This window comes from Heteronotia binoei, chromosome 1 (genome assembly GCF_032191835.1).
Source record: "Heteronotia binoei isolate CCM8104 ecotype False Entrance Well chromosome 1, APGP_CSIRO_Hbin_v1, whole genome shotgun sequence".
Taxonomy (NCBI): domain Eukaryota; kingdom Metazoa; phylum Chordata; class Lepidosauria; order Squamata; family Gekkonidae; genus Heteronotia; species Heteronotia binoei.
Genome location: NC_083223.1, coordinates 234671764 through 234689011, shown reverse-complemented (window position 1 = coordinate 234689011; position 17248 = coordinate 234671764). Strand labels below are relative to the sequence as shown.

Here is a 17248-nt window from a genome sequence, read left to right as displayed (position 1 = left end):
AACCTATTTTATTTACTTTATTTCTTTAAATTTACTTTAAATTTATATCCCACCCTCTCCACGAATGGACTCAGGGTGGCTAACAACCTCTGGACTCTGGACTATGCTACAACAGCTAGGGCTGCCAACCCCTCGGTCCGGGTGGGGAATCTCCTGCCCAGGAGGTTCTCAACCTGTCGGCCCACATCGGGCTGGCAAGGGGAACCTCCCCCTGCATCGCTAGCATGATGATGTCACCCAGAAGTGATGTCATCAAAATGGTGGCGCCCAGGCGGGGCCGATCTAGGCGTTTCCAGGAAAACTCTATGGTTTTTCCCGGATGCTCTAGTCATTTGGGAGGTAAAACTCTGTGATACTATAGGTACCATAGAGCTTTAACCTCCCAAATGGCTAGAGCATCCGGGAAAACCATAGTTTTCCCGGAAATGCCTAGAGCAGCCCCACATGAGCACCGCCATTTTGATGGCATCACTTCCGGGTGATGCCATTTCATCGCGTGGAGCGCACACGAGTGTCCCCTGCTGGGGGATGAAGAGGACTTGGCAACCCTAACAATAGCTCACATACAATGTTCCCTTGTTATACAGGCTTTTGGAGTTGTGGGCAGATTTTTTTTTCTTATACTGTAGCTGATGGCTAACCATGCCTGTCTTACATAGATGTCACAGAATGGGTGGCCAATGTTTCCTCAAATAGTGTTCATTGGGAGATAATTCTTGAGAGTTTAAAAAAGGTAACTGCCCCTACCTGAGAAGAGGGAGCAGGTGTATATGTGTGAAGGGGGGAGAACAGAGAATGTGGCAAACTGTTTAATTTTTTTAATTTGAGACTTATACCCTGGCCTATCCCGCAAGGCTATGTTCTGGTATTTGTATTTTTTTAAAAAAATACACCTCCCCCCAAGTTCTCTCTCCTAAGAATACTCAAATTAGTTAGCACAGCCCATTTGTCCTCCAAAGCTATATTTTTACAGCCACAAACTTCAAACATACTTCTGAAGCAAGAACTACGGTAATCTTCCTTGGGCAAGGTAACAGCTGAGATGATTCAGAGGTTTAAGAGTAACTGGATAAAAATAACAGCTGATAAAGAGGCAAAATCCACAATTCTTTATTGAAAAGGAGATCCAATAAATCTTATTATTACTATGTTTTACATAAAAAGCAGGCAATCTCTCTCAAATGCATGTGATAAAATACCATCCTCCAGGTGGTAGCTGGAGATCTCCTGAAATTACAACATATCTTGAAATAAGCCTTGAAATAAGAAGGGCCATGATGTCAGCTGCGAGCATGTTCCACCAGGATGGGACCAGGGCAGAAGAAGCCCTGGCCCTGGTCAAGGCTAAGTGAATGTCTCTTGGGCTGGGGCAACCAGCAGATGATGGTTCCCAAAAAGCAAGGCTCTTCAGGGCACACAGAGAGACAGGCAATCATAAAACAGGTGATGAGATAGATGTCAAGAGAATTCACTGCAATGGAACAAGGAACTTAAAATAAACTGGAAGAAAATAGACATGCTTTAACAGGTGAACTGTCTCCCCCGCCCTCCGCCGATAGAAGAATTATGCCTTTTAAAGAAGAAACATGGAAACTAAGTTGGTCTCTTTGCCTGTTCCAAGCAACACTACATCACAGGGCTATACTGAGAAAGCTACTCTCTTCAGTACCCAATCTCATGTTTATAGCTTAGAAACCTCTGACTGAAGAGGTCAGAAGTTTATTTCCAAGAGTCATGTGAAAACCTTGTATCCTAGCCAAGGATCACTCAAATTTATCTTAAGATTTTAATTTAAAATCAATTTAAGCAGCCTTGAAATAAGAAGGTGACAGTGGGGGGGCACCTTTGGGTGGCATTGGTGGGGAGGCGTCTACCTAGGGCGCCACGGGCCCACAGGGCAGCCCTGCCAGGAACTCAGTTCTGAACACGGCTGCACCATCTGTATCAGAACATTTTCCAATTATGCAGAATCAGATAACTTTCCACTGAATCTCTTGAGAAAATTCCTCTTGCACTTTCAATACATATGATGTCTGCATCATACAAGCAATGTTGCTTCATTTATCCCATCTATTTCCCAAGGAGTTCAGGATGGGTTCTATCTCATGTCATTCACAACCATCTTATAAACTAGATAAGATAGTGAAATCACAACCTATAAATGAACACACATTCAGTGTCACAGGCGAGTGAGAATTTTAACCCAGGTTTCACATCACTGTTGAGAGTTAGTATGCTGCAATAGATAAGTGCATTGGAATGAGCCAACAGAAAACTGATTTCAACCTTCTCCACTGCACTCAACCCTTGAAACCAGCACGTCACCCTGGGCAACTCAATGTCTCTCACCCTTGTCTGCCACCAAATTCTGATGACAGGTAACAGGGAAGGAAAAACTCATCATGAGTTTACCAGAGGAATCTGGATGTTAAAAACAATGAAGGCCTATGCACTTTGTTCTGATCCAGTATTTCATTCACTGCACAGTACTGGTTTTAGGTAGAGCTGAAAGAAAAAAAGAGGAGCCTTGCTGGATTAAACCACAGATACATTCAGTGTAGTATCCCAATACAGTGCCCACCCAGATACTTCTGGGAATCTAAAAGAAAGGGGTGGTTTGTTCCCCAGCAAGGTCAATTAGAAGTAGACTGCCTCTATCCATGGCAGTTTCCTTTGGCCATCACAGCTACTAGCTGAAGACAGACCTTGATATGGAATGAGCTACTTTTCTGTTGTACCCAAAGAAAAGTTCTATTGCTCAAAAGCTCGCCTTTCACCAACAAAAATTGCCCCCTCTCAACTTGCATCCTTTGTTCCCAAGGCCCAGAAGAAAACTGTTGTCTATTCCAAAATCAATAAAAAGAAAGAGACTTGAGTAGGAACTGCTATAACTTGCCCTATTAAGAACTAATTATGAAATATATTTCTGCTCTCTTTGACATAACTGCTGAAAATATTCTCCCCAAAGATATTCTTTTCCCGCTTCTGATTCATTGGCTAACCTCTGCATAAGCACATTCTGCTACTACCTCTGCTTTGTCCGACTTCTGCTGCGTTGCTATGGAAGTTGAGAATTCAATTCCTCCAGCTCCTGTGCATTTGCTTGTACTCTTCTAGTAACAAAGGTAGGATCGTTCTGTTTCTTTCAGATACTGTTGTCTTGGCAATATTCTTTTTACTGGTTTACTGTCCTATTAGGCGGTGGGACTTTAGGGCCAACTACATCACTAGCTTTTTTTTAAAAAAGAAAATAGGCTATTTCTAACAGGTTTTGTCTCAACATTCCCACCTCAAGCTCCCTAAAAAGGGGAGGACATCTAAAAAAAAAAAAATTGGTTTCACAGAAAGTTCATTTTGGAACACTGATAACATCCTCCTCAAATGGATCAGGAAACAATAAATATGTTCTCCTTCCCATTTTCCTTGCATGAACCTACAGTCTCCTAAGTTCTGTTGCTTCAAATACAACTCAAAATACAATTAGTTCAGATATACATAATTAGTTCTTCATTAAGAGCTAGTAGTGCTCAGTCAACACAGTGTTCTCACAGTACAAAGAAAATTTGACACACACTCTAAAAGTGATAAGCAATGAGCGTACAAGAAACATAACACACAAGTCATTTACGGAACTCCTGGGCAATAGGGTGTGGGGATATCCACTAGATCACAGAAATTTAAGAAGTTATTAGCTTAAATATGGCTTGGGACCTGTCTACCTGAAGGACCGTCTTTCCCCGCACGTTCCCCAGAGAGTACTGAGGTCGGGAACACAAAATCTCCTTACTATCCCTGGGCCGAAGGAAGCCCGTTTGAAATCCACCAGAGAAAGGGCTTTCTCTGTTATGGCCCCTACATGGTGGAATCAGCTGCCGGAAGAGGTGAGGGCCCTGCGGGACCTTGTTCAGTTCCGCAGGGCCTGTAAGACGACCCTCTTCCGGCTAGCCTATACCTAGCTTGAGAATTTTAACGTAACTTGCCGGATTTCTTTTATATACAGTTGAAATATTTATTAATGTTTATTGATAACTATGGTTTTATCTGTTTTTATCTGTTTTAAATGCTGATCCCTTTATATGTTTAAATATTGTAATTTTGCTGGATCTACTACCGGAAGCCGCCCTGAGCCACTCGTGGGAAGGGCGGGATATAAATCTTAAATAAATAAATAAAAAAATAAAAAATAATTTTTATCAGTGCTAAAACCCCAAAAAGAACAACCTCCATTTTCAGAGACAATTTTCTTCTGTTGAGCAGAAATTGGCGGTTAGCAATCAACAAGCTGAGGACTCAAGAGGAATGGGGGGGGAGGCCATCTAGAAATTTCCCCACAAACCTTTCCATGCAAGAGTCCATGAACTCAAGAGGGGCTTGATTAGGCTCATTCCCCCTCCCCTCAAACACACACACACACACACTTTCCTCTTTTTACTAACTCTGAGCTGGTTAGCGGTTGCTTCAATATTTCATCACTGTATCTTTGTCTTATTTACAAGCACAATTAAAGCACTTGTAAAAAAGCCAGACACAGGGACAAAACACCTAAGCAACCACTAGAGGGAGCAAAAATATGTATGAAAGGGGGAGGAACACCACAATAGGGCACACAAGCAGCAGGAAAGCCCAGGGTTAGGTCAGCTATTTTGCCATTAAATGCTGTAAGGCCCTATTTGAGAGCTTTTCTGAGAATGGCCACTGTTGGCAGGTTGGATGTTGAGCTAGACAAATCAATTATCTGATCCAGCAACTGAATGCCAGCTATCTATCTTGAGGTCCATCATAAAAATTTATATGTAAATATGTGACAGATGAAAGAGTTCACACTCCATTCAGTCCCCCCACTTTCTAATGACCCTGAAGCAGGGAGAGGGCCTCCAAACTGGGGGATCCCCTGCCCCCACCTGGGGATTGGCAACCCCACAAGTACTGACAGTGATGAAAGGAGTCAGTTTGTACGGCAATCTAAGTTTGGTGTAGTCGTTAAGTGTACGGACTCTTACCTGGGAGAACTGGGTTTGCTTCCCCACTCCTCCAGTTGCACCTCCTGGGATGGCCTTGGGTCAGCCATAGCTCTCAAAGAGGTTGTCCTTGAAAGGGCAGCCGCTTTGAGAGTCCTCTCAGCCCCACCCAACTCACAGGGTGTCTGTTGTGGGGGAAGAGGATAAAGGAGATTGTGAGTCGCTCTGAGACTCTGAGATTCGGAGTGGAGGGTGGGATATAAATTCAATATTTTATTATTATTATTCTGTGGAAATCCCTTTTTTTAGTATGGTTTGATGAATGCATGCCCACATGTGCATGCCTGGAAGTCATGGCAACTTTTGGAGACCCCTATTGGGGCACAGAGAATGTTCAGAGAAGCGGTTTAATACAGCTTGCTTCTGCCTCCCCAATATTCCAACGAGGTCTTCCATCTAAGTACTTGCCACAGTTGGCCCTGCTTAGCTTCCTGGGCTATCCAGGTCAGGGCTCTAAGTGGAAATCCTGATTTATTTATTTATTTTTAAATCTGTATTGGGAAAATTCTAAAAGGTAAATCAGAATGTTGCTTGATATGGAAATGACTGCTAATATGGAACACTAGAATCAGAAATAGGCATTTTAAAAAAAAAGTCAGCTGAAAATTTCAATAAAGCTAAGTTCCCTATGGCCAAGGAACTGGTATATTCAAAATATGATATTTATCTCTCTGTCTCTCTACTCCTCCCTTACCATCTTCTTGGTCCCTGTTGCTACTCTTGTGCTCTTCCTTTTACTTCTAGAGTCCTTTTTCTAGTTCCCAAGCCCCAGAAAACTACTCCTATTCCTAGGGTATGTGTGACACTTTATTTCCAGCCACAATCAATAACTTATACTCCCATCAGAGAAATTTAACTGCAAACATTCTGAAAACTGCAACATTCTGAAAAGATGGAATGTTCATGAACATTTTGTACTATACCATCACATTAACTCAGATGAACAAGGAAGGAGTTTCACAAGCACAATAAAATTATGGACTGTACATTCTTAAATGAGGTCTCAAGAATTTCTGATGCAGTCACAGAAGAACATATGTCAAACTGAATTAAAAATCATCTTGTTATGATGTTGCCCCATCAAAGTGGAATGCAGGTAACCAGACAAGAAGAATAAATATTCCAAAGAAACCACAGTCTTCTACTCCAGACATTTTCAAGATGGTGCCATTTGCAAGATAGTTTCTGCCAAGTGTACTTCTAGCCTCTCTGAAGACAAATTATACTATTTCTATGTATGAGTGTCTTGAGATGCAACAGGCTCACATAGTTTAACACTTGGATAAGCGCTGCCACAAAGTGATAATGCAAAAGTTTCTATGTGGCCAGCCCGTTAACTCAGACATGATCTCTGAAAGAATGATCTGGTGTCTACTGTGGCTCTGGAGAAGAGCCTGTTTTCTTGCTCCAAATCTTCCATTTATGGTCACAGAGAGAAAGAGCTTGGATGCTATCCAGTCTTCTACCAACTAGAAACATACACAATCATTTGTTACAACCCAGCCAATGTAAGCTACAGCATGCCTTCAGGCTCACAGAATGTTGTAATGTTCTGGGCTAGTTCACATACTGCAATTCTCAACACAATTATATATGCACGTCTGACTGCATGTGTGTCTCTTGACTGTACATATAATGTAATATTTGATGCACACTCAATTACAGGGATCATTCCATTTTAAACATCAGATATATGAGCACACAAATTATTTGGAATACATGATGTGAAGGGGCTGTAACTCAGCAGTGTAATGTGCTTTTTGTATGTAGAAGGTCCCAGGTTTACCCCTGATATTTCATGCCAAGAGGATCTCATGGGCAAATCTTTCCTTGGGGCTATGTGACTTCAATACACGGTATGTGGGGCTGCATTTGAAAGCTATCTGGAAGCTACAATAGTTATGGAATATCTATTGAAGGCTATCTGGAAGCTACAATAGATATGTTAGGGCTTGCAGAGAGGAGCATACTACTTCCATTACAGAAAAGCTACACTGACTGCCCATGTTTCTGCATGCAACTCTAGGTCCTGGTTTTGACTTTTAATGTTCTACATAATCTGAAATGTTCTACATAATCAGATTGTTTGAAGCTCCATCTCTTTCCAGGTCATCTCTCCAAGCTGTTTGATTAGTTACAGTGAAATTGCACTCTTGTTCAGTAGTGGCTATACAGTTAAAGCCTCCTCAAGGAAGGACACAGGGCTCTCATGCTATCTGCTTATCATAAGACATGCAAGATCTTTTTTTCCATACAGGCTTTTGAAAATTAATCTATAAGGAGAGTATCGTCTTTTGGGAAAGCTATACATCTCTTCTTTCTTCTTGTCTTTGTATAGTGTTTCTCAGTTATGGGTCTGGGTTCCTACATCCCCAGGAAAGATGGATTATAAAAATATTACTATATATAAATAAAAATACAATGCCTCAGTATGAATCAACTTCATACATTTCTCTCACCTCTGAAGAACACTCAAGAAGAAACAGTGGTTTACACAGGCAGGGATTACACTCTGGAGGGACCACACCCCTATGTGGTGGAAGAAGCATTTATGTGGTACAGTGACAGAACACCTGCTTCTTAATGTGAAGAAGATCCTGGTTCAGCCTCTGGCATCTCCAGTGAAAAGGATTTCAGGCAGTAAATTATGGGAAAGACACTTGGGAGCTGCTGCCAGTCAAAGTAGACAATACTAAATTAGATGGATAAACGATCTGCCTTGATAGAATGCAGCTTCATATTTTCGCATACTTTCCCACCCAAGTCTCACTCAGTTCTCCTCCTTTTGCCGCTGTCATATATGGCTTTTATCCATGCTGGTCCTAACTGAGTCTTTTTTGTCAAAGAGGACCACTCCTTCCTGTTTCACCAGAACAGTTGGTTGGATCTAACCTCGAACTGCCAATTATACAGGTATCTAAGAAGCATTTGTGCAATCTTCAGATACAAACAACACTGTATTTAGTGGAAGGAAAGGCCTTTTGAGGTCAACAGTGAAGGCCTTGAAGCTCAGAGTTTAAGATACTCCAGAAAAGTTTCTCATATCTTTCCAAATTTCTACAGAATATGAAATATGAAACAAATCTGTAAAATCTTTGAAGGTGGCTATTTGTTAGCTTTATCAAATTTTCATTCTCCAGCACAGGTTTGAGCTCCAGTGAGGTTTTGATAGCAAAGTGGGTGGGGGGAGAGATAAAGCATGAGAGAGAATTGAATCTTAACCCCCACTCAAATGTTTGTCAAGGTTCATTAAAGAGAAATTAAAACAAGGAGATGAGAGTATTTGATTGTTGGACTGGGAGGCTTTAGTAAGCACTGAGCTTTAAATGGCGTTTAGTTCTGCTTTCCTGAAAACGCCTCAGTTCTATATAAAAACAAGCCCAGCACTTGCATTACCCAAAACACCAGCATGATCAGTCATCATAATGAAGTTCTGAGGAAGTACAGGTTATAAGGAGCAGGTGGCTTGACCCTAGCTTATACCTGCTGATTCCAAAAAGTTTCTATTAAGACAGAGACATCAGCCACCTTGAGCCAAAAGAAAAAGCAGGGTATAAGTATTTTAATTAATAAATAAATAAAATGTCTAATGAATACAATGAGCAAATGAACTCCCTTGGCTCAATTCAGAACAGTCAGCCTGCAGTGGTAAAGGACCCTAACCCTTTGCCAAAGGACCAAAGGACTGTGTACCATACTACTGTATACAGTTTGTACGGTCTGATACCATAAGCAGGATCCCATTATGTAATTTTTGCACTGTCATGTTAATAACTAGTGCTTTTATTTCAGCTCTGTTCATATTTCTGCAATCCAAATCCTGCCATCTTGTTCACTGGATGCCCCATCCTGTTGATTCTATTGACTTAGTCTGTGTCATTTGCCTTGAATTCCACTGAGAAAGATGGACTATACATACCCTACATGAATAAATAAGAGAGGAGCATGTACTGTTCAAATCCAGTCATCCTTCTCTAATGACAGCATTTGTACTGCAACTAGACCAGAACAGTTTCCCTAGAGCCCACTCTGGGAACTCTGAAGTTCTACCATGTTTCCTTCACATCCCCAGAAACTTACTGGGAAGGTGGCACCTGAAGGCCTTTCTGAAAAACTTTTGTTCCTCTCTGGGAGACACTGCAGCAGGAGTGCCTCTGGCACAAAGAGGAGTGATTCTCCAGAGCACCTGAATCTTTGGCATGGACATCCAGTGCTCAGAAAACTATATCCAGTGCTCAGAAAACTACAAGTTGCTGTTATCTCTGCTCATGACAGTATCCTGCAAGGCACCTTGAGACACTAAGCTTTGAGATGCTGCATTCTGTGGTCAGTAACACATTCATGAGTCTGCAGGGCACATACATAGTAAGTCTACCTCTGCCATCCATCTGAGGCCCTTTGTGAATATGGATGAGAGTATTATCTTCATCTCCAGAAAACTCAGATGGATGGGAAGGTGACAGACTTTGGGGGAAAATATGAGAATTTTCACCTGTGACAATCCTTTTTATGTACATAAGGCATTTTTAACCTATCTGTCTCTTCAAAGAACTCAAGGTAGCTTACAATGTCCATTAAAATACATACCAATAAACCAAAACCAATAAAACAATACAATAGTAAAACTAGTTCAAACTGTCAGGGTTCATAAAATGCCAAACTTACTCATCCACAACCAGTAATCTGAAAAGTCTCTTCTGAACAACTCCATCTTGCAGTGGCATCAGTACACTAGCATAATACAAGAAGACCTTTCTGATATATTCAGAAAGACTGTTCCACGATATAGGAGCCACAGCAGAGAATAGGTCCAAGCTGAAGACTCAGTCTGCCTACATACTGGTACTTTAAGCAGGGCTTGATCAGAAGAGCCGATACACAAAAGTATATTGGGAGAGATGGTGCTGCAGATATCATGAATAAATATGAGCATACATAACTGAACGATAGTTAGCTCTGCTAGTTCTATGCATATATCCTTTGATGGGCATTTTGCTAGTGGAATATAGCACTGAAGAGTAACCTACATATCACATGCACTTTAGTAATGGGGCAAAATGCAAGTTCCTCTGTAGATATTTGGATACCTTTTGTTTCATTTTTGGAATGTCCAACACAGCAGTTCTACTGTTACAAGGCAAGAAGTTTTCAATAAATAAAAACTGGTATTAAACCATAAGAGAATTTCTTCAGAGAAGCTGTCTGTGCTGCCTCATCCCAACTCTAAGCTCCCTTCTCCCTCTGAGCTGTCTCCTAGTGAGAATACTCTACCAAACACACTACCCTGCCCTCTTTCTTGCCTCACTGAAGCCTCTGGGACTCGTTTTTTGGCCTGCCTGGACTATGTCCTTTGCCTTTTGCAGATGATTTACTCCTTTACTGATTTCTAGGGTGCCAATCCTGTTATCACTTGAGACGTTGATGCCCATTCCCCCACAAACTGTGACAGTAGCCCAATTCCTTACCTATCTCACAAAAAGCACTCAAATTTCACTGATGCTCAACCACTGGTTGCAAGTATTTCATATTCAACAGAGTGAGGCCAGTTCCAAGAATGGGCCTGCCCTGACGTTCTAGCTATGGGCCTGAGCTATAAGCTAGTGTACCTCACAACAGAAGTCACCCACCTGGGGCAGCATGCGATTTTCCTCCTCCAGCTGTCTTACTCTTGCTTCCAGCTGCCTAACATAGGACAAGGTTGGTTCTAAAATTAAAAAAGACAAAAGAAAAGAACTCATATTACATACACACATCTACTTGGGCATACCCGAGGCCAGAACCTCCAGAAGGCAGTTTCTGACTGGGTGTATTGACAGCAGTAGCTGCTAAGGCTATTATATAGGTTTAAAATATTCTGTTTTGTTGCTCTCCAGGTATTTATAGAACCATTCAAGAATTTAAGCCATAGTTTGAGCAATAAAACTTTTTGTAGAGAATCTTAATTAGTGAACCTGAGTGGCTTAATTTGGAACTTTCAGCTGGTTTATACAGAGTTATACCTCACAGATTATTTTTTCTCTGTGTATATAGATAACTGCACAGCAAGAAGAGTGCAACATTCAGAGACAATTTCTTTAAATTAGAGAAATCCTTGAAGGCAGTCTCAGTGATTCCGGGGCTTTTGGAAAAAGTCCAGGAAGTGGCACAGAATCACTGCTTAACCCCACCCCTGCTGTCCCCATGAGGCCAAGAAAGGGATGGCTCTCGCTCCGTGTGAGGCGGACAGGAATCAATGATGCCATAGGAAGCCAGATGACTGAGCTCCAGAGAGGGCTAGTGCAAGTGGTGGCAGAACCTTGTTCTTCTTCTTCCCACCCTCTTGAATGAGCAGTGCCATGGGCATTTGGGGGCTCCATTCACAAAGCATGGGGCAGCTGCCCCTGTTGCTCATTGGTTAAGAATGCCCCTGAATCCTTGAGGGTAATGCACTCTGATATTCCTCTACGAATTTGGAGATGCCGCCGGCCATGATTCTGCACAGGCTCTGAGTGGTGCGTCTTTATTCTTTGGCATCCATATGAAGAAAACTGAGGTCAGAGTGGCTGGGGATTTAAGTATGTCCTAGCATGAAAACATGTCTCCACATAATTCATTTCCATGCTATGATCCTTACTTCTGGATTTGAATTTAGAAAGCACTTATGCAGTCTATGTCAGATTACTGAGAGGCTTAGGCTCAGTGCCCATTTCTAAGCAAATAAGTAGGAGAGATCATACCTGCTTGGGAGCCATGATCTCAAACTTAGAAGTCCCTCTCCAGATCTAAATATCAGAGTGGTAGAATCTGCTTACTTGGCAGCAAGGTTAGGCACCTACATATATTCAGAAGTGCATACATTTGTTGTGGTTGTTGTTTGTGTTAGTTCCAAATCTAAGCTTGACTTGGAAAACAGGTTCCCAAGCAGAGGCTGAGCTGAAAACCTTGCTTAGATAAAGTCATCATCATTGCTTCATTTGTCTTAAATGGGAATAAAAATTACTTTTTACACAGAGGTGTTGAAAGGCTGAATCAAGGCCTCTTCTCACATTACACTTTCTAAGTGCACATCCAAGATTTTTTAAGTGCACACCTGACAAATTAAACTGTGAATGAGGCAGACACATTTGCAAACATATATGACAGAGATCTACTCATCAGGCAAAGGATGATAGCTACTGCTATTTAATATACAACAGTGACATTAAAAAGTGAGACAGACACAAATTTGTTCCCTTTGAATAGGGGGAGGGCAACAAGGCATCAACCCTGCCTACTCATTCCTCTCATACAACTGTCAGGTGATTGCAGCCTGATCAAGGAAAGTTACTATCAATTCCACCTCAGCATAGGAGGCAGCCTTGGCCAATGGGCAGCAGGGGCAGTCACCATGGGCTCCATAAGAACATAAGAGAAGCCATGTTGGATCAGGCCAATGGCCCATCCAGTCCAACACTCTGTATCACACAGTGGCCAAAAATTTATACACACACACACTGTAGCTAATAGTCACTGATGGACGTCTGCTGCATATTTTTATCTAACCCCCTCTTGAAGCTGGCTATGCTTATAGCTGCCACCACCTCCTGTGGCAGTGAATTCCACATGTTAATCACCCTTTGGGTGAAGAAGTACCTCCTTTTATCCGTACTAACCCGACTGCTCAGCAATTTCATTGAATGCCCACGAGTTCTTGTATTGTTAGAAAGGGAGAAAAGTACTTCTTTCTCTACCTTCTCCATAACCCATGCATAATCTTGTAAACCTCTATCATGTCACCCCACAGTTGATGTTTCTCCAAGCTAAAGAGCCCCAAGTGTTTTAACCTTTCTTCATAGGGAAAGTGTTCCAAACCTGTAATCATTCTAGTTGCCCTTTTCTGCACTTTTTCCAATGCTATAATATCCTTTTTGAAGTGTGGTGACCAGAATTGCACACAGTATTCCAAATGAGACCGCACCATCAATTTATAAAGGGGCATTATGATACTGGCTGATGTGTTTTCAATTCCCTTCCTAATAATACCCAGCATGGCGTTGGCCTTTTTTATTGCAATCGCACACTGTCTTGACATTTTCAGTGAGTTATCGACCACGACCCCAAGATCTCTCTCTTGGTCAGTCTCTGCCAGTTCACACCCCATCAACTTGTATTTGTAGCTGGGATTCTTGGCCCCAATGTGCATTACTTTGCATTTGGCCACATTGAACCTCATCTGCCACGTTGACGCCCACTCTCCCAGCCTCAACAGATCCCTTTGGAGTTCCTCACAATCCTCTCTGGTTCTTACCACCCTGAACAATTTAGTGTCATCCGCAAACTTGGCCACTTCACTGCTTACTCTCAACTCCAAATCATTTATGAACAAGTTAAAGAGCATGGGACACAGTACTGAGCCCTGCGGCACCCCACTGCTTACCGTCCTCCACTACGAAGACTGCCCATTTATACTCACTCTCTGCTTCCTATTAATTAGCCAGTTTTTGATCCACAAGAGGATCTGTCCTTTTACTCCATGACTCTCGAGCTTACTAAAGAGCCTTTGATGAGGAACTTTATCAAAAGCTTTCTGGAAGTCAAGGTAAACATCTATTGGGTCTCCTTTGTCCACATGTTTGTTCACCCCCTCAAAGAAATGCAACAGGTTAGTGAGGCAAGATCTTCCCTTACAGAACCCATGCTGAGTCTTCCTCAATAACCCGTGTTCATCTATGTGCCTACTCATTCTGTCCTTGATAATGGTTTCTACCAACTTTCCCGGTATTGAAGTCGGACTGACTGGCCTGTAGCTACCTGGATCTCCTCTGGAATCCTTTTTAAAGATGGGGGTGACATTTGCTACTTTCCAGTCCTCAGGAACGGAGGCAGATTTCAATGAAAGATTACATATTTTTGTCAAAAGATCCACAAGTTCAACTTTGAGTTCTTTCAGAACTCTTGGATGTATGCCATCCGGACCTGTTGACTTATTAGTTTTTAATTCATCCATCAGTTGTAGGACCTGCTCTCTTACTGTTGGAGGTCCTGAGTAGTCACTCATACTGTTGGAGGTCCTGAGTAGTCAGAACCCCATTCACTCCAATGGAGGGGGGGAAGGAAGAAAAACATCAGGCCCCCACTGCTGCCTTTTGCATCCATCCCATCCAGGGACTGGGCAACCAGAGGCTTATGCAGCTGGTGTGATTGCACTCTGTCTCCAGATCTAGAAAGGAGGGGTTTACGTTTCACATCCTACCAACTTATTTTGCTGTTTTTGCTTTATACTTTTATTTTTATAATTCAAGTTTTGGGGAGTGATTACTCTTCCAGCCCTCAGGGAGAAAAATGCCTGGACTCACCTGGCTTGTTATGAGGGGATTATAGGCTTGAAGGAACCACAGTAGGCTTGATGAAAACAACTAAGAAACAGATTCAGGTGGATACCCATGTTGGTTTGAAGCAGAAGAACAAAATTTTTAGTCCAGTGGCACCTTTAAGAGCAGGGGAGGCCAAACTGCAGCTCAGGAGTGACATGTGGCTCTTTCACACATATTGTGTGGCTCTCAAAGCCCCCACGGCCACGTCAGCTGGGTTGGAGAAGGCATTTCTTTCTTATGACATCTCCCTCCCCATCTACTTGCTTTCCTTCCTGCCTACATGCCTGCTCTCAAACATCTGGCATTCATGTCTTGTGGCTCTCAAATATCTGACTTTTATTCTATGTGGCTCTTACATCAAGCAAGATTGGCCACCCCTGTTTAAGACCAACCAAGTTTTATTGAAGATACAATCCTTCATCTGAAGAAGTATGCGTGCGCATGAAAGTTTATACCTTGAATAAAATTTTGTTGGTCTTAAAAGTGCCACTGGACTCAAATTTTGTTCAGCTAAGAAACGGGTTTATTTCAGTGACAAGATTGTTTCATTGTTTTCATTTTCTCCAGCCCTTTCAGAGTTACAGTAACAAAGTTTCTGGAGAACTGGGGCCTGGGACAACATAACAGTTTGAAAGCAGGTCTGATTCAGGTTTATAACACAGAGACTGAAACAGCACCCAAACCCTACCTGTCTTTAAAATACCTGAAGTCCCTAACAGACTCCCTACCAAAACCAGCAGACTGTGTAACACTTCTCCCACCAGAAACCAACAAGCCCCTACTCTGTCTGTTGGCCAGCAGTTAAACTGCCAAATGAATCCTCTTTTCTTTTTCTTTTTTTGCAACATTCCAATCCACCATTTGAAGGTGATTGGCTGAGACTCCTGGAGGGCAGAACTCGAAGGTGCATGCAATAAAGAATATCTTGTATGACACATAAATATTTCATACCCCATCCTCCTTCATTAAGAATGTTAGATTTTTTTTGGGGGGGGGGAAGGGGACACATTACTTATTTCCCTATGTTATTTACACTTCATTTCTGAACCATCATTTCCAGGATGAGCCTGCAACAGAATAAGGGGGATCTTACACCAAGAGGGCAACTGTTGTGTTTAAACAGCAGGTCTGTGGGCAGCAAAGCCATGGGCTCAACAGACCTTAGTAGGTCTTCATTTTGCTGCTGAGCTGGCTGCTCAATTATATCCAGATCACCTCATCCGCCAGGCAGCCTATAAAATAAAAATGAATGGCAGTAGATGAGACTTCCCTCATTCCCATTCTGAAGCTCACGGGTGATTTAAATATGCACTCACACTGGGAGTGCGTGTGAATTGCAAAACATAAGAAGGCAATCTAGAGTGGTTTGTCGGAAGTGATTAAAATACAGCGTGATACTGAACTAAAAATAGGTCTGTGGGCCAACAGGGAAAGAGGTGATTCAAGGTACTGTGTGCTCTGCTATACAAAAATTGTTATAGCAAGTGATGGATGAACCTGTGAGGCTTCAGAAATTAGCACACACAGCCTGTGAAGTTTTGCTAAAGTAACACCACTTTCTGGATGGCTTTAAAGCTGGGAACTAAACAAGCTGTTCTTTTGATACCTCTAGGCTACATAATTAAGAAGATCAGTCCTTTATGGTTTCCACTACAGTGCCATTAATCTGCCTGGAGTGAATCAAAGGATTCTCTAAGGGGGAAACCTCATAACAGCTGTGTTTCCCATAAGAATTAAAGGTAAGCTCGAGAGTCATGGAGTAAAAGAACAGGTCCTCTTGTAGATCAAAAACTGGCTAATTAATAGGAAGCAGAGAGTGAGTATAAATGGGCAGTCTTCGCAGTGGAGGACGGTAAGCAGTGGGGTGCCGCAGGGCTCGGTACTGGGTCCCATGCTCTTTAATTTGTTCATTAATGATCTAGAGTTGGGAGTAAGCAGTGAAGTGGCCAAGTTTGCAGATGACACTAAATTGTTCAGGGTGGTGAGAACCACAGAGGATTGTGAGGCAGTCCAAAGGAATCTGCTGAGGCTGGATGAGTAGGCGTCTACATGGCAGATGAGATTCAATGTGGCCAAGTGCAAAGTAATGCACATTGGGGCAAAGAATCCCAGCTACAAATACAAGTTGATGGGTTGTGAACTGGCAGAGACTGACCAAGAGAGAGAGCTTGGGGTCGTGGTCGATAACTCACTGAAAATGTCAAGACAGTGTACGACTGCAATAAAAAAGGCCAATGCCATGCTGGGAATTATTAGGAAGGGAATTGAAAACACATCAGCCAGTATCATAATGCCCCTTTATAAATCGATGATGCGGTCTCATTTGGAGTACTGTGTGCAATTCTGGTCACCGCACCTCAAAAAGGATATTACAGCATTGGACAAAGTCCAGAAAAGGGCAACTAGAATGATTAAAGGTTTGGAACACTTTCCCTATGAAGAAAGGTTAAAACGCTTGGGGCTCTTTAGCTTGGTGAAACGTCGACTGCGGGGTGACATGATAGAGGTTTACAAGATTATGCATGGGATGGAGAAAGTAGAGAAAGAAGTACTTTTCTCCCTTTCTCACAATACAAGAACTCGTGGGCATTCAATTAAATTGCTGAGCAGTCAAGTTAAAACGGATGAAAGGAAGTACTTCTTCACCCAAAGGGTGATTAATATATGGAATTCACTGCCACAGGAGGTGGTGGTAGCTACAAGCATAGGCAGCTTCAAGTGGGGATTGGATAAAAATATGGAGCAGACGTCCATCGGTGGCTATTAGCCACAGTGTGTGTGTGTGTGTGTATTGGCCACTGTGTGATACAGAGTGTTGGACTGGATTGGGCCATTGGCCTGATCCAACATGGCTTCTCTTATGTTCTTATGAGAGCTCTATTAGGTCGAACGAGTCCT

At 42.3% G+C, this 17248-nt stretch overlaps 1 protein-coding gene across 6 annotated transcripts in view; it reads right to left on the bottom strand.

Moving 5' to 3' along the window:
- CCDC85A (coiled-coil domain containing 85A) overlaps positions 1–17248 on the bottom strand; it is a 214211-nt gene that overhangs the window by 40021 nt on the left and 156942 nt on the right. For 3 of the 6 annotated variants that reach the window (XM_060249465.1, XM_060249473.1, XM_060249487.1), the window contains exon 3: positions 10646–10722. The exons of the other annotated variants lie outside the window; for them this stretch is intronic. In XM_060249465.1, the coding sequence (XP_060105448.1) occupies positions 10646–10722 (77 nt within the window). The remainder of the gene's footprint in view (positions 1–10645; positions 10723–17248) is intronic. 6 annotated transcript variants of the gene reach the window in all.